The 22,302-nt window shown below is 29.7% G+C and overlaps 2 protein-coding genes across 4 annotated transcripts in view; one reads left to right on the top strand and one right to left on the bottom strand.

Moving 5' to 3' along the window:
• The window catches only part of LOC102678492 (protein spaetzle 4), a 7,917-nt gene extending 4,458 nt beyond the window's left edge, over positions 1 to 3,459 (top strand). For both annotated transcript variants that reach the window (XM_031509166.1, XM_006612920.2), the window contains 4 exons: positions 1,741 to 1,896; positions 2,013 to 2,810; positions 2,984 to 3,106; positions 3,188 to 3,459. In XM_031509166.1, the coding sequence (XP_031365026.1) occupies positions 1,741 to 1,896; positions 2,013 to 2,810; positions 2,984 to 3,106; positions 3,188 to 3,428 (1,318 nt within the window). In that variant the 3' untranslated portion in view covers positions 3,429 to 3,459. The remainder of the gene's footprint in view (positions 1 to 1,740; positions 1,897 to 2,012; positions 2,811 to 2,983; positions 3,107 to 3,187) is intronic.
• A 6,949-nt stretch (positions 3,460 to 10,408) lies between these two features.
• Positions 10,409 to 21,571, bottom strand: LOC102678202 (disks large homolog 5). Of its 2 annotated transcripts, XM_031509161.1 has the most exons (13): positions 21,345 to 21,568; positions 20,598 to 20,703; positions 19,939 to 19,956; positions 19,444 to 19,591; positions 18,983 to 19,331; positions 18,462 to 18,881; positions 17,185 to 18,273; positions 15,139 to 17,086; positions 13,912 to 14,938; positions 13,579 to 13,820; positions 13,276 to 13,505; positions 12,863 to 13,082; positions 10,409 to 12,771 (listed from the first exon to the last, which is right to left on the bottom strand). In XM_031509161.1, the coding sequence occupies exons 2-13, from the start codon at positions 20,638 to 20,640 to the stop codon at positions 12,665 to 12,667; spliced, it is 5,841 nt and encodes a 1,946-aa protein (XP_031365021.1). In that variant the 5' UTR covers positions 20,641 to 20,703; positions 21,345 to 21,568; the 3' UTR covers positions 10,409 to 12,664. The 2 variants fall into 2 exon arrangements, with proteins under 2 accessions (XP_031365021.1, XP_031365022.1); XM_031509162.1 differs by lacking the exon at positions 19,444 to 19,591 and having other exon boundaries at positions 20,598 to 21,571.
• Positions 21,572 to 22,302: the final 731 nt, after the last annotated feature.

Genomic DNA, 22,302 nt, shown 5'->3' with positions numbered 1-22,302 from the left:
ACGCCATATTGAAAATTAATTAATAACTCGTTTTCCACTTAAAATTTCTGAACTTTTAAGCTTTTATTTTGAAGTTAAAACTTTAGACAAGTTTCTAGTGTCAATTTTAATATGAAATCCTTTTCCATTAATTATTTATTAACATATTAATTTATTATCATTTCTAATATATCGAGACGCCGATTCGAAAATTCATTAATTATTCATTTTCTAATTAAAATTTCTATACTTTTAAACTTGTATTATGAAGCTAAAGCTTTAATAAAGTTTCTCTTATTAATTTTAATATGAAATTCTTTACCCTTAATTATTTATTAACGATTAACTTATCATAATTTCTAATACGAAAATTCAAGACATCAGTTTGAGAATTAATTAATTATTCGTCTTCTAATAAAAATTTTCTGCACTTTTAAGCTTTTATTTTAAAGCTAGAGCTTTAATCAAATTTCTTCTATCAATTTTAACGTGAAATTCTTTTTTATTAATTATTTATTAACGATCAATGCATCGTAATTTCTAATACATTTAATAAATAATTAATGGAAAAGAATTTTATATTATAATTGATACGAGAAACTTATTTGAACCTTTAATTACAAAATATAAACTTAAAAGTGCAGATATTTTGATTAGAAAACAAATAATTATTTATTGTTCAAATCGGCGTCTCGATGTATTAGAAATTACGATGCATTAATCGTTGAAAAATAATTAAAAGAAAAGAATATCACGTTAAAATTGAACAAGAAACTTGCTTAAACTTCTAGATTCATGAAATAAATTTAAAAGTTCAGAAATTTTTATTTGAAAACGAGTTATTAATTAATTTTCAATATGGCGTCTTCAATATATTAATTCCTATGACGCGTTAATCGTTAATAAATAATTAATGGAAAAGAATTTCATATTAAAATTGGTACAAGAAACTTGTGTAAAGCTGTAGCTTCAAAATGCAAGCTTAAAAGTTCAGAAATTTTAAATAGAAAACGAGTTATTAATTAATTTTCAATACGACGTGATTAAAGATTCTTTCTGTCCTTCTTGCACAATGTTGCGTACCTTGTCTGTGACGTCATACAGTTCGCATACCTCCTCGTATATTCTGCTATGCTAGTAACAAGTCGGAGCTTCTGCGATCCAAACGCGAGATGGCGTTACTCTCGGAAACTTTTTGATCACTCTCTAATTTATCGACAAAATGTATATTGTCAACAATTAGAATATCCTTAATGTGAAAGATATAGATTTTTTTGGCTTTGTAATGTATCTTTAAGACAGTGATTTTGTAAAATATATTTTTATACGTGTACCTGGTGATATATATGAAACGAATAGTTATTTATAATTTGTTATTGAAATTTAGTTTAAATTCCAACTGTTATTCACAACATTGCAATATTAAATGTTATGTTTATTCTATACCTCACTTCTACTGAAAGTTTCAAATGAATTCATTCTCGTTATGAATTTTAAATAGACTGCTTAATATATGCTTCGATTATTAAAATCATACGTGACAAAACTATTAGAATATTGAGAAAGCGATATAATTTTACTCTCGATAATGAATATACTCCTTCGAAATATGATTGTTGTGATATGTAGTACGAAATATTCGAAATAATAGAAAGTGTTTTCAATCGAAGTTTCATTTGTGTTATAATATATAATATATAATGATGATATTAATATAATGAAATAGATTCGATATATTTATGATATAATTTTATTATATAGGCATGCAGTTCGTCGTTTTGTACAAGAGAATCAAGGATTAATGAGACGCATGTATGGTGACGAAAGACATATTAACGTATTAAGAGCAGAATTTGAGAGAAATGATATAGAATTAAAATACGATGATTATTATCATCATTTTTCAGATGATCATAGGTAAGTCAAATATCTATAAACATTTGATTCCCAATAATATACGTATTTCGAATAATATTTTCCTTATTATAATATTATTTTTTAATCGATTATTTATTTATCTAACGACAATTTAGAAAATACCAGTACAGTCACGATTACGAATATTTCGAGGCGGATGATGATTTAAAATTGAACAACGAATTCAGGGACGAGGGACGAGGTTTTACGAGTAGATCGTTCAACGATAACGTTGCAAAACGATTAAACAAATTTCCAAAATTAAGCGAATACACAAGACCTCATTTTCGACCAACGGAGAGAACCTCGACTATTTCCACTTCAACGACGACAACTACTGCTGCGCCACCAACAACTACCATTTCATCTACCAAGGAAAATTCATCGACAATGATTATATCCTCGACGATTGTTTCGACCACTGTTCGTGAATCAACTACGAGAAATACTCCTTCGATGACAAGTTTGGTAAATAGCACGAACGAGGAAAAGAAAAACTCGTCAGACGAGGTAACGACATCGCCTACAGTCACAAGTTCTTATACAGTGAAAGAGCAAAATTTCAGTATCAATGAAATTTCCGAGCAAATAGACAGAATAGACGAGGTCGTTGAAGAAGCTGGCGAGGTTATAGAGGTTTCTGAATCCAACATAGAGGAAACAACGACTATGAATTTTCCCGGTACTACCGAATTACCGGATGAACTCGATGGAAGCGAAGATTTATTCGCGACACCGAAAGAGACGACCGTTCAAGAGGAGGAGACATCCAACTCGAACGAGCAACAAGAGTTCAGGCCACGACCAGAATATCGACCGAGTAAGCCGGAAGTTTCGACTATGGAAGGCCAGCTGTATCAGGATGTCGCGGCGAAAGATCAACAGGAACAACCGGTTCTTAAACTTCGAGGAGTGTAAATGTCGTTTATTTTGTTTGTATGTCGATCCAAAAATGTTTGATTTTTGTCCGAAAAATTAAAATTTTCACGATGAGTATAATTAAGATTAAGAAAAAAGAAACAATATAATTATAATATAGTTATGATGTATTATTTTGCATTTTTTGTAAATGATAAAAATATTTCAGGAATGCTTGCCCTGTAAAGGAGGAAGTGGTTGCACCATTTTGGGCGAACAATACACGAGGAGAAGTATTGGCACTTTTGAATCTTTATCCCTTCGAGCAATACGTTCATTGGGAGAAATGCACGTAAGTTTATATTAAAATATTGTTTTTATAAATTCTTAGACAATGTTTTTAAAAAAATTTTTTAATTTTGTTTATGGAAAGACACGAGAACAAACAGATGTATTGTCGAGATGGATGCAGATGCGAGCAACAATATCGACTTCATCGATTATTAGCTTATGACCCGAACAACGAATGCCGTGGTATTTTCAGCGACTGGTTTAAATTTCCAAGTTGCTGTGTTTGCCGTTGTTACGATTTGCCTCTTGAATTTCGCGTAACATCACGCTCTCCTCGCACTCAGAAGCAACGAATTAAAGTACAATCACCTCGATACACATAAAGAAACTAATTTTTTGGTCGATAGAAATTTCTATTAATTTCATACACACTATTGTGAAAAACGTAAATGTTTTGTTTTTATAATTCATTATTTGGATTAATGGATATAATAAAATTGAATTTTAAATTTAATTTAAGAATGGAGAAAAATTATTATATTAATTTATAAATTTTTAAAATTTACTGGAAAACTGAATGAATGGCTCCAGCCTAGTCAAGAAATTTAGTCTTCGTTATTGTTATTTATAACAAGGAAGAAATTCTGTTTGATAGAATCCATTTGCCATAGCCATTTGTAGCGTTATATTTTGTAAATATAAATAATAAGATGAAAAAAATAATTCATGAAAAGAAGTATATATTGTTTTGTAGTAAACTGGTGCCTCGATTGTTATAAATCTCAATTTATATTATCGTTTGTTCGATAGATATTAAGTTGTTATATATTTGTATAGATATTTACACGTACAAGTCAAAAGTTGACTTAAACAATCATAATCGACAAACGTGTAAAATCAGAAAATATTATTGTTAATATTATTTAATGAACATTTTTATAAATTAAAAATTTTAAAGAAATATAATATTTATATTTTGATTATGTCTTCAATTTTTTTCTTTACAGAATAATCTGATTGTCACGTTTTTCTTTACAGAATAATATTAATTTTCATATTTTAAGACTTGCGTATGTAATGCTTGTTAAATATTTTTTACAAATAATCACAAATGAATAAGGCTCGTGAACGAAACTATATTATAAGCCATATCTTTGTTGCATTTATTCAATATGATTTTATTATTTACATTTGTAACATGTAACGTAAATCTCGGTAATGGAGCATTATTTATATATTTTGTAACACTAAATCATATTTTATAGTTATTCATAATGTTAACAATCATAAGAGTATAATTATTTATTCATAAGAATGCGAATTTTTACATGTTTTGTAACTAAAAAATTAATGTGAAAATGATCAAATAATTGCCACTGTTACAATTATTATATTATATTATATTATGGAATTTTTGTTATTATTAAAAGAAAGTGAAAATTATAAAATTACATAATTATAATAATCTTGAATTTTGTGTATTACTTCTATCTTATCTTATCTTATCTATTTGGATGATGAAAATAATGAAAAAGTTTTTCGTTAGAATCGACTTTATTTCCTTTCTCTCTTACATAAGACAACTTGTACGTTTTACAAGAAAGAAGACTTACAAACAATAACGAACGTCGATATTTGGGTATTCGCACGTGTTTGCCGTAATAACCTCACACGAATACACCGAATCCATTCCTTACATCATACATATTAATCAATGTGTCACATATACATATATATATATTATATCATAATATTACAAAGATTGTATCATCTGTGTCGCATTTCAAATATATGTATGTACATATCACATATACATATACATATGTATATGTACACACATATATTTCAATATATGTATTTTGTTAAGTTGTTTGTATCATATTAAAAGACATATGCTTATAAATAGAAGTATATATGTATTTATAAATTACGAGCTAGAACATTTGGTATCAAAACCATTGCAAAAGAGAGGGAGGGGATCAGATGACACAATACGGTATTTTATATATTGTTAATTGTTTCCAAACAATGTATAATTGAAAAATTAGTCGCTAGAATGGCAAAAAAACCATGTTTTGCTCATTCTTCTAATAATTATAAATAAATTACAAATTATATATATAACAGATTCTTGAAGAGACCGACAGACTTTTTTTTTTTTATCAATATATTGTAATTTTCCGTATAAATTATTTAACTAACTGTGAATTGAATAAATTTTAAATTGAGATATTAATTACTATTACGTACACGCAAGCACATAAGGGCAACTTCTATCTTTATTGTATAATTAAATTTTTTCAATATTATCGTAATTTTTCGTACCAAAAGTGTTATAAATTCCTTTAAATTTGTATCATATTTGACGATTGCAATATTTTTTTTTTTTTTCTCGTTTTACTCGCTATAACGTTGAAAAATCAATCGATATCAAGTGATATACTAACACATGGCATGTTCAATTCATACGATCGGTAAAAGATTTCAAAAATAGTAAGGATTTCACTGAGCGTGAAAATAGTGTTATCATTATTGCATACGTATACATTCATATTAAAGTCGAATGAAAAGTCATGAAGGTTTTTTCTTTTAAAAATATCTTCGGGGCAGTCGATGCGCGTGGCAGGAATAGACATATAGGAAGACTTACTTTTCTTTTAACAGGAAACAGCGTGAAACTTGGACAGTTGGAACGTGTGTCAGGTTTATCGGTTGTACGGTATATCGGCATACGTAATTATTGAGCTACACATACAACTTGAATTTTATTTAAAATTCAAGCGAAACTCGCACACTGTAAATCGAATCCTCTTTTTTTTTTTTAAATAATGTGATTGTGTAAACAATCAAATAAAATAATCAATTCCTGAAAAATATTCAAACAATTCTTTTCAAAATAAAATTACATTTTTCATAAAATTACGTCACAAATTTTTCGTCCTGTATAACGTTCAAATTCAAAATTGAATACAACTCGAAAAATAAAATTAATAAAGTTTCATTTTTCTAAAGTTATTAATATTTACATCACATTCGAATAAATTAATGCTCAATGATAATGAACAATCGATACTTGCGATTTGCTCTCATTCCGAATATTCGGAATATTTCTAACCGCTAATTTCGTCCCTCGTACCGTCTGAGCGTATACACCAATTCGTATAAAAAATATTTGCATCTTAATACAATCACAAATTTCATGCTGCTTATACGCGTCGATATACATATTGATCACAGATTTTTGAAATATCCTATCTGTTCAATGCTGTTAACAAAAGAGACTTTTTTTTTTTTTTTTTTGTTAGAAAAAATGCTACAATCGCCATATCTGTGCTATGCACTTAATTAGTTATCGAGCACATATAGAAACATTATATTAATAGTTATGCACGCATTCACTGTTAAAGCTTATGTATAGAAAGCATATTGGTGGGAAAAGTCGGAATAAGTAATAGAAAAGAATAATAATTTTTTTTTCTATACATAAATATACATTACACGATATTAGTATCGATCGACAATGGAAGTGTTGGACGTCTTGATTACAACCTTAATGATTAGAATGATGAAAATGCAAAAAAATTATTTTGTATAATAAATAAATATTTCTAATATATCTTTCTCTGTCTCGTTCGTTAGTGTGTAATTTTCCATTTACAGAATAAAATTATTAGTAAATAATATTGTAATGTTTTATAAATACAGAAAAAAATAAAGAATAAAAATATACATATATATATATATATATATATATATATATATAAAATTAAACATGCAAAATAAACGAAACGATTCGAACATGCTGGATAATTACTTTAAGAAAACAAGAAAACACGTTTATATTCTGCGAATAAACGATCAAGTTTATTGCTGATATTATATTAAGGTTTAACTATAAATAATAAATAAATTTAAAAAGTAATAACTTAATAAGGGGATTCTCTTTCATATGTGTCAATAATTTTTATGTGTGTTTGTTCGTGGAAGCATTAGTGGGCAAATTGCGAATCAATAAAGATAAAAAAAATGATCATTTAAGATTCACTTAAAAATAAAAAAAACGAAGAAACTTTCTCTTTATACAATCCATAATACATTACGCAAATATGCTACATACGTATTTACAATACATTTATAAAATGTAATGTTATATTATCATAATATTATTAAATACATACCAATGAATATTATTTAAATAATATTACGTGTATAATATAACATCATTCAACAAAAAAAAAAATTATTTACAATCGAATTTTATCGATTGTAATTATATTAATTTCCTTTTTAACCTAAACATATGTAGTAATTTCTTTTTCAACCTAAACATTCGTTACATTCGACAATAATATCTTTACAAAATAATTTTCCCACCACGATGCATTTTATTTTATTTGTTTTCTTTTTTTTTTCTCTCTTTCTTTTTTTTTTATTATTTTTCTTTGCAATATGTACGTTTACTCTATTACTCTGTTGTTAAATTATTTATATAACTTTCTCTACGAACAATTCATCTGCGAGAATAATAACGAGAAAGTTGAATAAATATTTTGGCAGTGAATGCGTTTTATAAACGATACAACCGTGTATTCCGATTTTTTCATTTGTAAATAGAAATCTCAACAACCTATGGAGCATAATATTTCTTTCTCTACTAGTTATTCAATAATTATTAAAAAAAAATTTTCCCCAACTCTATTTCCGACAAAATAGACACAGACTTGATTGATGATTGATTGATTTGTAAATCAGTCTAGGTTAATCTGCGCTTAGCAACTATGCAATTCCATTTTATAATAATGCACTCTGTGTATGTAAAAAGACAACGATATAGAAACATGATCATTAAAAGAAGAACTAGAAATGCCGCTTTGCCGTAACCTAACTTTTTTTTCACAAAATTTTCTTCCAATTCTAATATTAACTATTCTTTTCATCGATCTTTTCAGCGCACGATTTTCTTTTTCATAATTATATTTCATTGTTTCTTCTTCGAAAAAAAGAAACTTTTTTATATATAAATAATAATTCACAAATATTTAAAAATTTACACAAGAACTTAAACTCTACGAACGAACGAACTGTTATTTATCGACGACTATCTGGATATTCTGCACTGAAAAATACTTAAATCCGATTTAACTAAGTTCGCAGCACTGTTACATTTGTTACAATAATTTTTTTTTTTTTTTCTTAAAGAAAAATGAATTTCATTATCGATGAGGTAATACTTTGATTCGGAGACGGTTCTACCGACAAGGAAGAGAGACGAAGAAGACAGTTTACATGCCCGGTTAATAAATATTGATATTTAGAGAGAAAAATTAAACCTTAAAATTTAGAAGAACCAATGCCTTTCTTTGTTACGTTTGAAAATGAAAAATCGGTAAGTAAACTATTATTTTTTTCCCGCAATAACGTAAAAAACGTGCGATACAAATAGAATATAGAAAAATATATATAAAGATAGAGCATGGATATATAACGTGAGATATCAAGACGATAGAACTTCGATCGGAACATAGATAGTGATACTGCGAGGAGAAATTCGTTAATAGGAAATAGAATACTATTGAAGACTAGTCGCGATCATCGTTTGAATAAATTGCTATCAGAACTCATCGATCTGTATCCGCGCATTCTTCAAACCCAATCGCCATGCTCTGCTTCTCGTCCACGTAATATATATATCACCATAAACGCTTCAATGATCAGTAATCAATGCTTGTTTTATTATCGTATACCTAATTATTTGTTATGTTATGATCTAGCACGCGCGTCTTAAAATATTTCTATTATATCTCGAGATTACATTAAACTTACGTAAATTTGCATCATTGATTTTCAACGAAATTACGTTTTCGTTCAAAAAAATTTGTTTCAAATAATATTTCTTAGTTAAAAAAAAAAAATCTATATGTACATATATCCTGTTTAAGTTTTATAAATTTTATAAATAATTTGCTTTTGAAAGCATTTAAAAATTTTTCCATTCGAACATTATCTATCTCGAAATTAAATTGAATAAAAAAATTGAGAATATATTTTTCATTTTCGTATCTTTGCGCGCACCAGTTGTATATGGTTATTAAATGGATCAGAATCACGTGCTTATGAAAAATAGTAAAAGTGCGTAGTTAAATATATATGTATGTATATATATATAACATTTATGTATAGTATATATATATATAAGTATTGCCCAAAATATGAGTTTCGTACTATGTACGTATATGTATAATAGTAATAATGTAGAAGGATTGTGAAATTGATATGTCATCATCGAAGCAGTTACACATGTATCACAGTGCTGTGATTTAAAATAATTGTTACAAATACAAAATTAATCTTTTCTCCCTCCTCCTTCGATACTGTTCATTTTTTTCTCTCTCTCTCTCTCGTATTATTTTTGGCATTTATACTTCGTCCTCGACCTATCTTAATTTTTCACTCATTCAAAAATTATGTTTAATTTATGTATATCAACAATATTTCTCTTTCTCTTTTTTTTTTTTTTTTACATTAGAATATTTGGAAAAAAAGTTTCTTTTGGAAGAGAACATAAAAGATGCATTTTTTTTGCAACTCTCCACAAATGAATCTTACCCGTTATACAATGTTCTTATGTAAAATGTAAGTTTTATCATTTCTATCAGTTCTCTCTAAATCTAATCTGGTTCGATATAATATATTTACAATCTTTTTTTCTAATTAAAAAAAGTTTTACGAAATAATAATTGCATTTATAATTACATTATATTCAGTTTTGATGAAAAAGTACAATATTTAAGAACATAAAGAATTTAAATATTTTTTTTTAATATTCATTATAATTTTATTTTCAATATAAATTGAATAACAAAATAAATCTCATTTTAATAATGCACTTTGTATTTATCTTATTTCTTAATCACATTTCTAATAGGTATATATATTATATATCTATTAAAAAGAAGAAAAAAAAAATATATACAAATATATATATATACATTTTTGTTAATTTTTTTATAATTAATTATTTTACATTACACAAATATCAAAAAAGAAAGTTATTACCAGTTCTACTGAAAATAATTTCCATACTTTACAATTACAATAATTTCAAAAAACAATTTTATAAAAATAAATTTGTTACAAAAAATATACTGTATTTCACAACGCATAATATCATCGTATAAAATATAAGTTAAAATTGCCGATTTTAAATAATAATTTATATATTTCATTTCACACGTGTATAACGTTTAAGATTCATATGTGTGTACAAAAATATATACAATACATGTTTAAATGTACGTAATACGTACATTATTATAATATCTTTTCTACTAATTATAAAAGAATAAAAATTAAATATTTTTTCCTGAAAAATATTTTATTATATTAATAAATTCCTAATTTTAATGTTTAGATTGTCCGCCATCGCTTTTTTATAGAGTATTTACCCTGGATGTGAAACAATAATTCCTTGTTGCTGCCAAACATATTTGGCATTTTTCTTGTAATTTATATATTTTTTTTCTTTTCGAGCTTTTTGTATTACGAAATTCATAATCGATTTGATATTATTGATTTCGCAATATATCAAAAAGTGTATATGTATATCTATATTTCTGCATTAAACATATTGATAATAATGATACGAATAAATTTAATTATCCTTATGAATTAGCATAGTATCCTTTAAATTTTTGGTCTCAGTTTGATAACTTACGCCTAAATATTGTCTTGTTAAAAAACTAAATTTTTGTTTTACAAAAAGCAATGTTTAACTTTAATTTTTTTGTCTTTCTTATTTAATCCTCTCTGTACGTACAAAACTGGACAATCATTTTATATCTGTGACACTTATAAAAATTTTTGTAAATTATCTTAATTTCTTGATTCTCATGAGGAAATGTTTTCTTGATTTATATAATATTCATTAATATTCATTTTAAAATCAAAAAGGCTTCATTTCTAATAGAAGAGAAAATTATGTAATTTAAGTATCGAAGCATTATGATAACATTATGATAAATTTTTATGATTAAATTTAATATTTATTCCTTGGTACTCTTAAACGTACCCTTAATTTTTTCCGATAATATATAAGAAACTTGTACATATCTACACCTCAGATACTGTAAATAATGTAAAAAAATTCATTATATTTATCAAAATGTTAACTAAGAATGAAACAATTTAAATATAATTTTTAAAATTGTAATAAGAAAAACTATACTTTTTTTCTTTATAAAAATGTAATACAAAATATGTATTAGATTCTGAATGTAGATACGTAATGATATCTGCTTGCATTTTATATATTTTTCAAAATATAACTGCACCTTATAAAGCGCCTTAAAGTCGGTTGTAAAAAACATCATTATATTATAAATTCATAAAATAATTCAAACTATAGAAGTAAAAAAGCAATTTCATATATAATAAACGCATTTCATTATATATTTTGTTACGAGCGTTTTATATTGAGTTAGTCTGTGTCACGAATATCTCTATTGCTTATTATCATTTTAGATATTTACAAATTAAAAAAATGGCAGAAACAAGCCATTGTTTTTCAATTCCATATTCATTTTCTTTACATTTTTTAATTCCTCGATCTTAAATCTTAAAATATTAACCCCTCAAATCGTTTGTCGCGCAATTTCAACAAATGGATTATAAATAGTTATTTATTTATTTATATATATATATATAAAACAATATGACTAAAATATCACTTAAATTTAAAAGATTCGTCTAAACTAAAAATTAAGAAGCATATAATCCATAAGTTTTTGTAAGTAAATTATATACAAATAAGTAACTTTTTTTAATTTATAATATTACATTTTCTGTACAATAATACTAATTACGCGAAATTATTCTGTACAATAATGATTTGAGGGGTTAATAATATCAGACAAGTACGATTGGCTGAAATTTTTTCGCTAAGGAATCTTACGAATTCATCCACCAATGTTTTAATGGGCCACAGTACGATGAATATTTTTATTTGCTACATCGTTTCATTTATGGTCTCATGCCAATTGTAATAAAAAGTTTTCACATTACTGAATATCTAACTGAGAAATTATGATCGATCGAGGTTCGAAGCAGAGATGAAAAATATTTCACTTTCTTGAAATATGAATAATTTTTTGAACATATTTAACGATTTAAGGAAAATCTTATAAAACCAGCTAAAGTTACATCACATACTATGTTTTTTCGCAAAGTTTTGTAGGAAACATTAGTACTATTTAATTAGTGTCAAATATTTGTTAAAATCGTTAGATATTTGATGAAATATTTATATAAAAAAACTGATTAAAATAAAATTTGTAATTTATATTAAACTTCAATATAATAAAGATAAAGAAAAAGAAAAGGAAAAAAACATGTTAATTTTTGCATAATTGAATTACGATAACAAAATAGATAAAAATTATTGAAGCAATCGTAGTAATGAAACCATAAAAAGAAGAATCGAAATTCTTGTATACCATCGAGACAAATAAGAGACCATAAAAAACAAACTTGTAACAATTTTGTACAATCGTACGGCGTAAGGGCCCCCTGGTGGAATTTAGATTGATTTCCACTGCGGTTTGTGGGGACCCCCCCTTAAATGTCAGGGAGGCCCTCTGGGAACCCAAAGCGCTTTGCTTTGCTCTTCATCTACCGCAGCTTTTACTTGCGTACATATATACGCAACATTTACACCAGCTGGAATTACAGCTGAAATATATAAACAATATAATGAATAATAATGAAACGAATCTATAACAAAATAAAATACACAGAAATTTTAATTGATAAATATTCTTACCAGAAATATGATGCCTATATTCAGCTTCCAATTTCAATGCTTGTTCATACATCTCCTTGGCAACTTTGGCACTAACTTTATCGCTTGGATATCTGGAATCTTTTACTTCCTTTATTTGTTTGGTACTTTTAAATTTAATCAACAAAACTATAGGATAGATTTGATGTCGATGAAGTCGTTCAATCGATGCAATTGAAACATCCAAAATGCAATGAGTATTCTATAAATAGATATGTTTTAATAAAATTTTAATAATATAATTTTAATAAAAATAATAATAAAGGAATTATAAATAAATTCAAAGAATTATATAAATTTTAGATGATCTACTTTTAGGTATTTTACCTAGTGTTTATTACCTCTTACTATAAATAGCGTTATCAATATTTTATAGGCATTCGATAAAAAAATACCTTCTCACAGATGTCCTTCACAGCTTGCACTGTAGTACACTCGAAATAGCTTCCTTTTTTTCTGTAGTCCACATAAAGAGAATCACGTAAACCTTGTTCGAGCGTTGCTTGAGAACAATGCATTGCTTCTGCAAGACATCTAGTGAACTGTCCTGGAAATTCTTGTAATAGTTTTGTTACTACACATTCGCTCAACGGTCCGATAATCAATACTGGTCTTAAAGCTGGATCTGTATAAAAATAAAATAAAATTAATGATAAATAAATAATCATAAGTATCAATCTGCGATCAAAAATATTTACAATCTAATCGTTCAACACGTTGATAGCTTGCCGGAAGAGTGTCTTCATTCAATGTTCCACTATCACTATACCAACCCAAATTCACTCCTGTAAGATGTGACAATTCTTTACTATCTCTGCTGGAAGAACGTTGATGTTTTTTCCGACGGAAAAAGCTTCTTCTTGCACTTGTGCTACCTCTTCTAGTAGTATCAGTTTCCAAATCACCTAACGAACGTCGCAAAAGCAATTCTTCTTCGACCCTTAAAATAAAATATATTATGAATAATAACGTATACATTAAAAATATACAACATGATATAAAATGATTATCCTTTTTTCCTTCCAACTTACTTGAATTTACTTGGAATTATACCGCAAGTTTGTCTTCTTCCAGTTTGATCAACTATCCAAGCTCGCCAATGACCCGGGGTACCATTAAACATTGTATTATCAACGTACAAAATATCATCTTTATTAAACCTAAGTTGTAAGCTATCTCCAACCTCGCCTACTCGATCGAACATTGCTTTCACATAAAAACTGTCTCCAGGTTTATCCTTTACTTCGTTATACCTTTCAGGTACGTATTGAGCAATCAGTGTTACTTTATCCGCTGGTCTAGCCAATTCTAAAGCAGCTTGTTCTGCGGTCGCTTGTCTGAGATCAACGCCATTATATTCTAAGATTCGGTCACCGGGACGTAATCCCGCGTCTTCAGCGAGGCAACCTGGTTGTACCGAATGTACGTATATTCCAACACCATTACCACCAACAAGCGAGATACCCAGATTCGAGCACTTTCTCGTTTCGATGAAAAGATATCTCGGTTCACTCGGTGGCGGGCTTTTACGATTTTGGTCCTCTTGTGTTGGACTTCTTACGGTAGCATTTTGCCGTTGCAACGTGGTCGCTGCTTGATTAAGCTGTGCGCGTGTAAGAGTATTCGCAGTACCACGTAACGTATCAAGAGTTGCTGAATTACGCATATTATCCAATGTTGCTGAACTACGAAGTTCCGGTTTCCTGATATTAATATCCAACGATGCCGATGCCCTAATTTCTCGTTCTCTCTGTTGCGTACTCGGCACTTCCAAAGAAGCAGAATTTCTAATATCTCTTTCTCGAATAGTACGTGGTGGTTCTAAAGTATTTGAAGTTTCTCTCATAATATTTAAAGTATTAGAAGTATCACGCGTTGTACTTAAACTACTAGAAGCATCACGCTCAGGCTCCGAAGTTTCCAACGGCTCAATAGTTGTTTTTCTAGGAGCTTCAGGACTGTTGCACGGTGTTGGCGATCCACTACGACTACCTCCTTCAGCACCACCAGCTTCTGATGAACTCGAAGAAGCGGAACCTTCTTCCAACTCATTGTATTCTGTTATAAAAAAAGAGGGAGAGAGAAAAAAAAAAAAGAACAAGATATAAGTATAGACAGTTACATTAAAATAGAAACCATGCAATAATGAGAAATAATGATCACGTATATAAAAGTGCAAAAAAAAAAAAATTGATATAAAGTGCTCAGCTCATGATAGGGATTTATTCTACTTGTTTCGTACAAAACACTGTACTCACTGTCCGGACTGTACTGCACCAGCATCGTAATGGAATTACCGCACTGACGTAACACATTGGCAGCAAGTTGATAAGTGGCACTTCTCATATTGATACCACAGACTTCAAGCAATTGATCGCCGATTTGAAGACCGACTTGGGACGCTAAACTGTGTTCGCTAACAGTAGAAACAAATACACCGCCGCTCTCTAAGCAAGAAATTTGGATACCTAAAGGCTCGACTGATTTGTCTATATGAACTCTGCGAAGCTCTCCCGGAGCTGGCCTCGGTTGAGAGTAACAATAATCCGGCATGCTGGATCTTTTATTGCTACTACTTCCTCTAATAGTTCCACCAGAGCCACTTCCGCCTCCTGTACCAGGGCTAAGCACTTCCACGTGGAATGTTGGCATTGGACTGCCTCTTTCTGAAGTTCTTTCTATACTGCCGGTGGACAATTTACCCACGCTGCTTTTTGATGTCACACTAGGATTTGATGGTATTCGAAAACGTTGATTTTCCTTTTTTCTTGGAAATGTTCCACCTTCGTAGCCATGCGTGTATGCCGATACATCGTATGTAGTGCCAATCGGTGGAGCGCGAGATTTGTGATAATGCAAATCTACAGAGGGTGTGTGCAAATGCCCGAATCCTGTTTGCGGGCCGGGGCTATACGAAGGTTCGAAACAATAAGATCGTGCATCGGGAAGTCCTATCGACTCCCCGGACTGTGCAGACGGCAAAGAGGGCGGGGAAGGGTATCTCGAAGGTAGAGAATTTTGTTGATGGGGATGCGGATGCGAATGCGTATAGGGAGGAAATGAAAAATTACCAGTCAATTGCTGTCTCGGGCCGCTAGTCGAGGAAGTTGATGATCCAGCCCCGGAATAAAGTTGGGATTGCGCTCTATTATGCTGTAGCGTGTCTACTTGACTCTCGTTGCTAGGAGTGTACTTTTGCGCTCTCTTCTTTGAGAAATATTCTACATCTTTCCCTGTATTAACCGACTTGACAGAAAAGTCGATACTAGTTTCGGATGGTGTAAGCGTAGAACCGAGCCTATTTTCCGTGTTCTCGAACTCAGTTGCTGGTTTCTTATCTATCGGTATATCTTTGAACTGCACCACTGGAGTAAAGGATTTTTGACTAAATAACGGTCCAGTTTTAAGGAAATTTGATAATGGTTTTTCTACAGATTTATAAACTGTATGCCGATTGTTGACATTGGAAAAATTGGTCAAGGGAATAGGATTAGAAATACGATTATAATTGTAACTTTCATACTTTGGTGGTTGATTAAGGAGTACGCTTAAGGGCAATCTCTCTTTTGTCTTACGTGAATGTAAAATAGTACCAGTACCATTCTGAATCAGAGGCCCACCTCTGGCTTTCGGCCACGTACCTCCATTTTTTTCAACTTTCTCGGTTCCGCGTCGTTTACTTCGCTTCAATACTCCGTTATTTGCTTTCTTGTGATAACTCTCTATCACCGAATCTAATTCGGCTATTGCATCTTGTTCTTGCTCAAAAGTATTCGGACTCGAGTTGCGGTGTCGTTTCTTCTTCTCCTCCCGATCTTTGCTATGTTTACGTCCTCGTACTATGTCAATCTTCTCTCTTATGTTGTCCCAAGCATTGCTAATCCCACTCGGTTTCTCACTACTAACCGATTTCGAAACTTTGTATATACTTCTATCACCAAAGTTCGAAGCAACGTGCCTTCTCTCGTAATCGTCCGATGGAATTTTCAACAATATTCTTTCCTGCTCCGTTTGAGAACAACTGTTCACCATTTTTTGTTTTTCAGTGCCAAAGCCACCATCAATAGTCATAGTTTCAGAACTAGTTGCCGAAGGCAATGGTATTCCCTTCAAAGTTGTAATAGTCAACACATCCGTATTTGTGTCGTTCAACGTTGCCATTGCTTCGTGACTGGAATTAATGCCTTCCATTGGTTTACTATTAATCTGTAAAAAAAAAAGAAGAAATGTTATATCAATATCAGACAAACAATATTAGACAAATAAATGAAAAATAAATATAAAATAATTTTTATAAGACATACATTCAAAACTCTATCTCCAACAGCAAGGTTGCCATCTTTAGCAGCTAAACTACCAGGTGAAATCTTTGAAATATATACTCCAAGTTCCAAAGAAATACCATGAGGAACTGAACCAACGGACAATTGAGTTGTCCTTAAAGATCTTCTGGTCAAACGCCGTCTCCTTACCGTCAATGTAGCCGATCCCCCCGAACAGGTACGTAAAGTTTCCATAATTATACGTGTAGAGACAGATGTGCAATCTACATTGTTTACTCGCATAATGCAATCATTCACTCTTAATTTACCATCAGTAGCACTTCCTGATATCACTTGAGCAACATAAATTCCTGTGTCGTTTGGATAATATGGATTATCACGGCCCCCAACTAGTGTTAGTCCCAAATCACGATCAGAATCTAGGCAAAGTCGACTAAGATCCAAATGGATAGGAATAATCTCCCAGTCATTGACATCAGTGTCGATCGCCGAATCGTGTGCATGCACTAAGCTTTGCGCAAATTGGCTTGCTCTTAACGCATGATCGCCAGATTCTATCTTTTCTTTCAGATCCTTTAATTCCTTCGATGCTTCGTTCCGTTGCTTTTTAATATCATCGGAATCACGCAAAGCACCCGCTAGTTCCGAAACTGCACGATCACGTTCTTTTCTTAATCTATCGCAGAGAGTTCTAATGCTTTCCCTTTCTAAAACTATTTTATCTCTTTCACTGAAAGCCCAATCTCTTCTTCGTTTTGATACTTCCGCTTCTTGTAAGGCTTCTTCGAGTTCCGTTTGCAATTTGTCTACAGATTTTCTAAGTTTATCTAACTCCAAATTTGCCTGATCCAAATTATCCATACGTTCTTTATCACGTTTAGTATAATCTGCCGTGTTATTTTCTCTTTCAGCTTCTTTGCTCGAATTATCACGTTCCCGATTGTACGAATGCAATTCCATACGATTTTTATAATCTCTGTTTGAACCTTCGGAATAATCGCCAAACTTTTGACGTAATTCGTTACATTGTTTCAAAGCTTCGTCCCGATCTTGTAAAGCGGATGAAATTTCTCTTCTTAAAGTTTCTATTTGATAGGATAAAGCTTTTTTCTAAAAATAAAAAGAGCAGATATTAAAATACAGAACGTTAATTTAAAAATAGTACACGGAGTAGCAAGCAATGTACAACATATAAATAACTAAAACCAATACAAAATCTATAAGAAATATGTATATATACCGTGTTTAAATTAATTAAAAAATAAAGTATAATAAATTAATAATTTAAATAAATTTACCTCTTCCATGAATTGCTTGTTCTGATTTTCTATATGAGTGATTTTTGTATACGCTTGTGTAAGATCATCACCAAGTTTTTCCATTTCCTTATGTACCGTATCTCTTTCACCCATAATTAAACTGTATTCTTGCAATGCAGCATTTCTTTCTTCTGTTAATCGTTTCATATCCTTACTAGCCTTCATGCGTAGCACCATTGCATGATTAATCTCTTTTACTGCCTCTTCATGTTGTTGCTGTACTTTGGCTAAAGCTTCGCGATATTCATTTCTTTCCCTTAATGCAATATCCCATTGCCTAATTGCAGCAGTACACTGTTGTTTTAAACCATTACGCTCACGTACTGCACTATTACGCTCTTGAACAATTTCATCGTATTGTTTTTTTAATCTAGCAGCTTCTTCTTGCGATAATTCCAACTATTATCAATCAAATAACATAAAAAGTTTAAAAAAAATTATCATTGTCCGCATTGAAACACATCCATGCGTTTCAATGTTCCGAAAATTAACGCGCATACCTTATTAACAGCCGATGAATGTGACGATATTAAATCATCGTACCGTTTTCGAAGGGCATCATACTCATCTTTAACGGCTTCATATTTTCGAAGCGCAGATAAATAATGTTGATTCATGGTGTCACTATTACTAGCATCAGAAACAAGAACTTCTTGATTTTGGCATCGTAATTCGGATACTTCTTTCTGCAACGCCTGAACTTCCCGATCCAGGCGTTGCTTATCATTTACTAAATCTCCATATTTGCCCCGCAGTGCGGAACTCTCTTGTGATGTTGCCTCTAACTGATTCATGACTGCTATATGTTGTCCTCTATAGTATTCCAATTCTTTCATAGTATGTTCACACCTATATTTTAAAAATACATTATTAAATAAATATATGATTGTTCAAATTGTATGTTTTCTATAAAAGACATCAAACAGAGTAACACAAACAATTAAGCAAAACCAGGACAAACCGTCTTATAGTATCGGAGTGTTTATGCCTAAGTAGCTGAAGCTGATGCATGGCTTGATCACATTGAGCTTGCAAACCATCATAATCACTACGACATTCAGGCCCACCGACAGGACTGCCGACACTGCCATAGCCTCCACTATCTCTTTCTGCATGCCATACGCGCAAATTATATCCAATAATGCAAATTACAAAATAATAAATAAAATGCAATTAAATATAAAAAGTGGATTTCTACGTATAAAAGTAACACTAGTGCAACAAAGTGTGCATTAAATTGAGATATTAAATTGTGTTAAAAATTGATTTGCATTTTTTATAAATATATGGATTAAACACACATTTTAACAAAACACAAAATAATAAACTTGATAATCTATTGTGAATAAATAATTTTCTTATTTTTAATAATAAAATATCTGTGACAAAAAGTGATTCAATACACGATACAATTTGATTAATATTAATTTTCATTCTTTCCATATATTAATCTTACCCATATTGAGTGCTCCATCTGCAAAAAAAATAATGAATAAAAATATAATCAATTATAAGTATAATATAAGATTCACTACAAATATAAGAGTGAAATGATTATATTTATATAGTATCTACTATGTTGTTACAATTGATAGAACAGAATATAATCAGAAATCTAGCTTTCACCAGGAAAGAAACTCTATGTCACGCATGTAAGCATCATGATTCACTGTTTTTTTGTAAAGTGAAATTATAAATATTCTTTAAATATATCAATTACAATTCTCTATTTAAATTCAAGATTATAAAACTTAATTTAGTTAATTTAAATATCACATTATTTTTTTTATTTAAAGAAAAATATAAAACTACTTTTTGACAATGAATTTTCATAATATAAATTTATTCTATATCATATAATCAATATATAATCAAATCCATTAAATATATATTAATATTCATACAAAAATATCTCTTTTCCGTTCTTAAAAATAGACAGAACACAACAGCTTTCATTATTTTTCTTTTTCTTTAAAGATTGAAATTAAAATAAAAACTTTATAATAGCATCAATATTATTAGGTCATTTTTTCCACCTAAATCTATATATGTAAGAGATATAGACAATCAATATAAATATATATTAACATATAATATAAAGAATTAAAAACTTACCACTACTTCCAGCACTATCCAAGGAAGATGCACCAGAAGCCATACTCTTAATTCACCGAGGATCTACCACAAATATTTCTCTAGCAAGGTACGTGCTAGGTATTGCCTGGAAAGTATCCATGCGCTGTACTTCACGGAAGAGTGAACCCTTTGTGAATTACTAAGAAGTAGCCTTCGGGATGACATTATGGCTATGGTCTAAACGGTGCATGGCGCTCATCAGAGGGATGCAACAGTGCACCTGGCACACATACACACAGAGCAGCTCTTACTCCAATACAAACACGTGCCTCGTAATATCGAGACTTTTCATGCATCACTTTTTTCCGCGCGGTTACTGATACGGGAGAAACAACGGGTGGACGTATGTTTTCTGAATGGACGTAATAAATTAATCTACGTTTTGCTGATGTGTCTCAATGTTTTGAGACCGCGTCGCATCCGTTCTTTTTTCCCTCTAGGAGGTTATTGATTCCCGTATAAGAGTGAAGCCAGACGAGTAATGATCATTGGCTGGCTCATTTCTAACAAACTGAAAACTTGTTATCACTGTAGAAAAAAAGGAGCCAACAAGCCTTCCAGCGGTAATCTTGATCACGCACCTCTTCAGAAAATCCATTAACTCGTTCGACAACACTAAAATCGACACAATTTTCACTGATTTCAGCCGTTCAGATCGCTACAAACTGCGCACCGTTCATCCCGAAGCAACTAATGTCCCGATATTAACGATAATTGATCGCTCACCTGCTGCACCAACGAACCTGACAATTAGCCATTTTCATTCCGCCACTACAGTCTGTTTCGCATTGTCGATAATAAACATACTTTATGGACGAGCTTGTTACTTGCGGCGCTAGTATCCACATAAAATCAGTCGATTATGTTGTTTGGAAAGGTTCATTCTAGAAGAATATTTTTATTTAATGCATTCTTAAGTTTGTATTTAAATAATAATTATAAAGAACATATAATATTTTTCAATAATATTTTATATTTTATGTAAATTTGTAAAATGATAAGTAAATTTGTATCAATACAACTTTTTTGATGTATTATTAAGAAAACTACGTTATCTTATGAGATCAAGATTGATTTTTGTTTGTTTGTATTGGAAAGAATACACACACACGCGCACACATAATATTTTGATTTTAAAAATATGGTTATAATTAAACTTTTTATTTTTTATGAGACTATTGAAATAAAATCGATTAAACAAGGTCAATTTTAAATCTTATATTTAAATATAAATTCAAATAATGTTCAATTAAATATTGTAATATATATTTGTAACAATAAATCTACTTGATAAAAATAAAATTATTTATAAAATTTACAACTCTACATGTAAAAATATATAATCATAATAATTAATAAAAACTTATATAATTTAAAATATTTAAAATTGTATCAATATATATTTAAATAATTTATTACATTAAAAATTAATGTTATAGTTTTATTTTAATAAAAAAAAAAATTTTTTTAAATTTCAAATTATCAATATTGAAATATATACTCAAATCATTTATTTTAATAAAATTTTTGAAATTAATAAAATAAATACGCTGTAACAATTATTTACTTAATTTATTAAAACTCATTTACTTAATTTATTAAAAATTACTTACTTATATTAAAATTATTTCATATGATAATAATTGCAAAATATTGGTTTAAATCATTTTATTTATTGGCGAAC

The sequence above is a fragment of the Apis dorsata genome, unplaced genomic scaffold (assembly GCF_000469605.1).
Source record: "Apis dorsata unplaced genomic scaffold, Apis dorsata 1.3 scaffold_129, whole genome shotgun sequence".
NCBI lineage: Eukaryota > Metazoa > Arthropoda > Insecta > Hymenoptera > Apidae > Apis > Apis dorsata.
This window is presented reverse-complemented; position numbering and strand designations above follow the sequence as displayed.

What these genes read in the sequence shown, in the direction of transcription:
- LOC102678202 (XM_031509161.1), bottom strand. Translation starts at nt 20,640, where the DNA reads ATGGCTTCTGGTGCATCTTCCTTGGATAGTGCTGGAAGTAGTG. An exon ending in TTGGAGATAGAGTTTTGAAT is followed by an intron (nt 17,087 to 17,184) that starts GTATGTCTTATA and finishes TTTTTTTTACAG; the next exon opens with ATTAATAGTAAACCAATGGA. An exon ending in GGTGCAGTACAGTCCGGACA is followed by an intron (nt 14,939 to 15,138) that starts GTGAGTACAGTG and finishes TTTTTATAACAG; the next exon opens with AATACAATGAGTTGGAAGAA.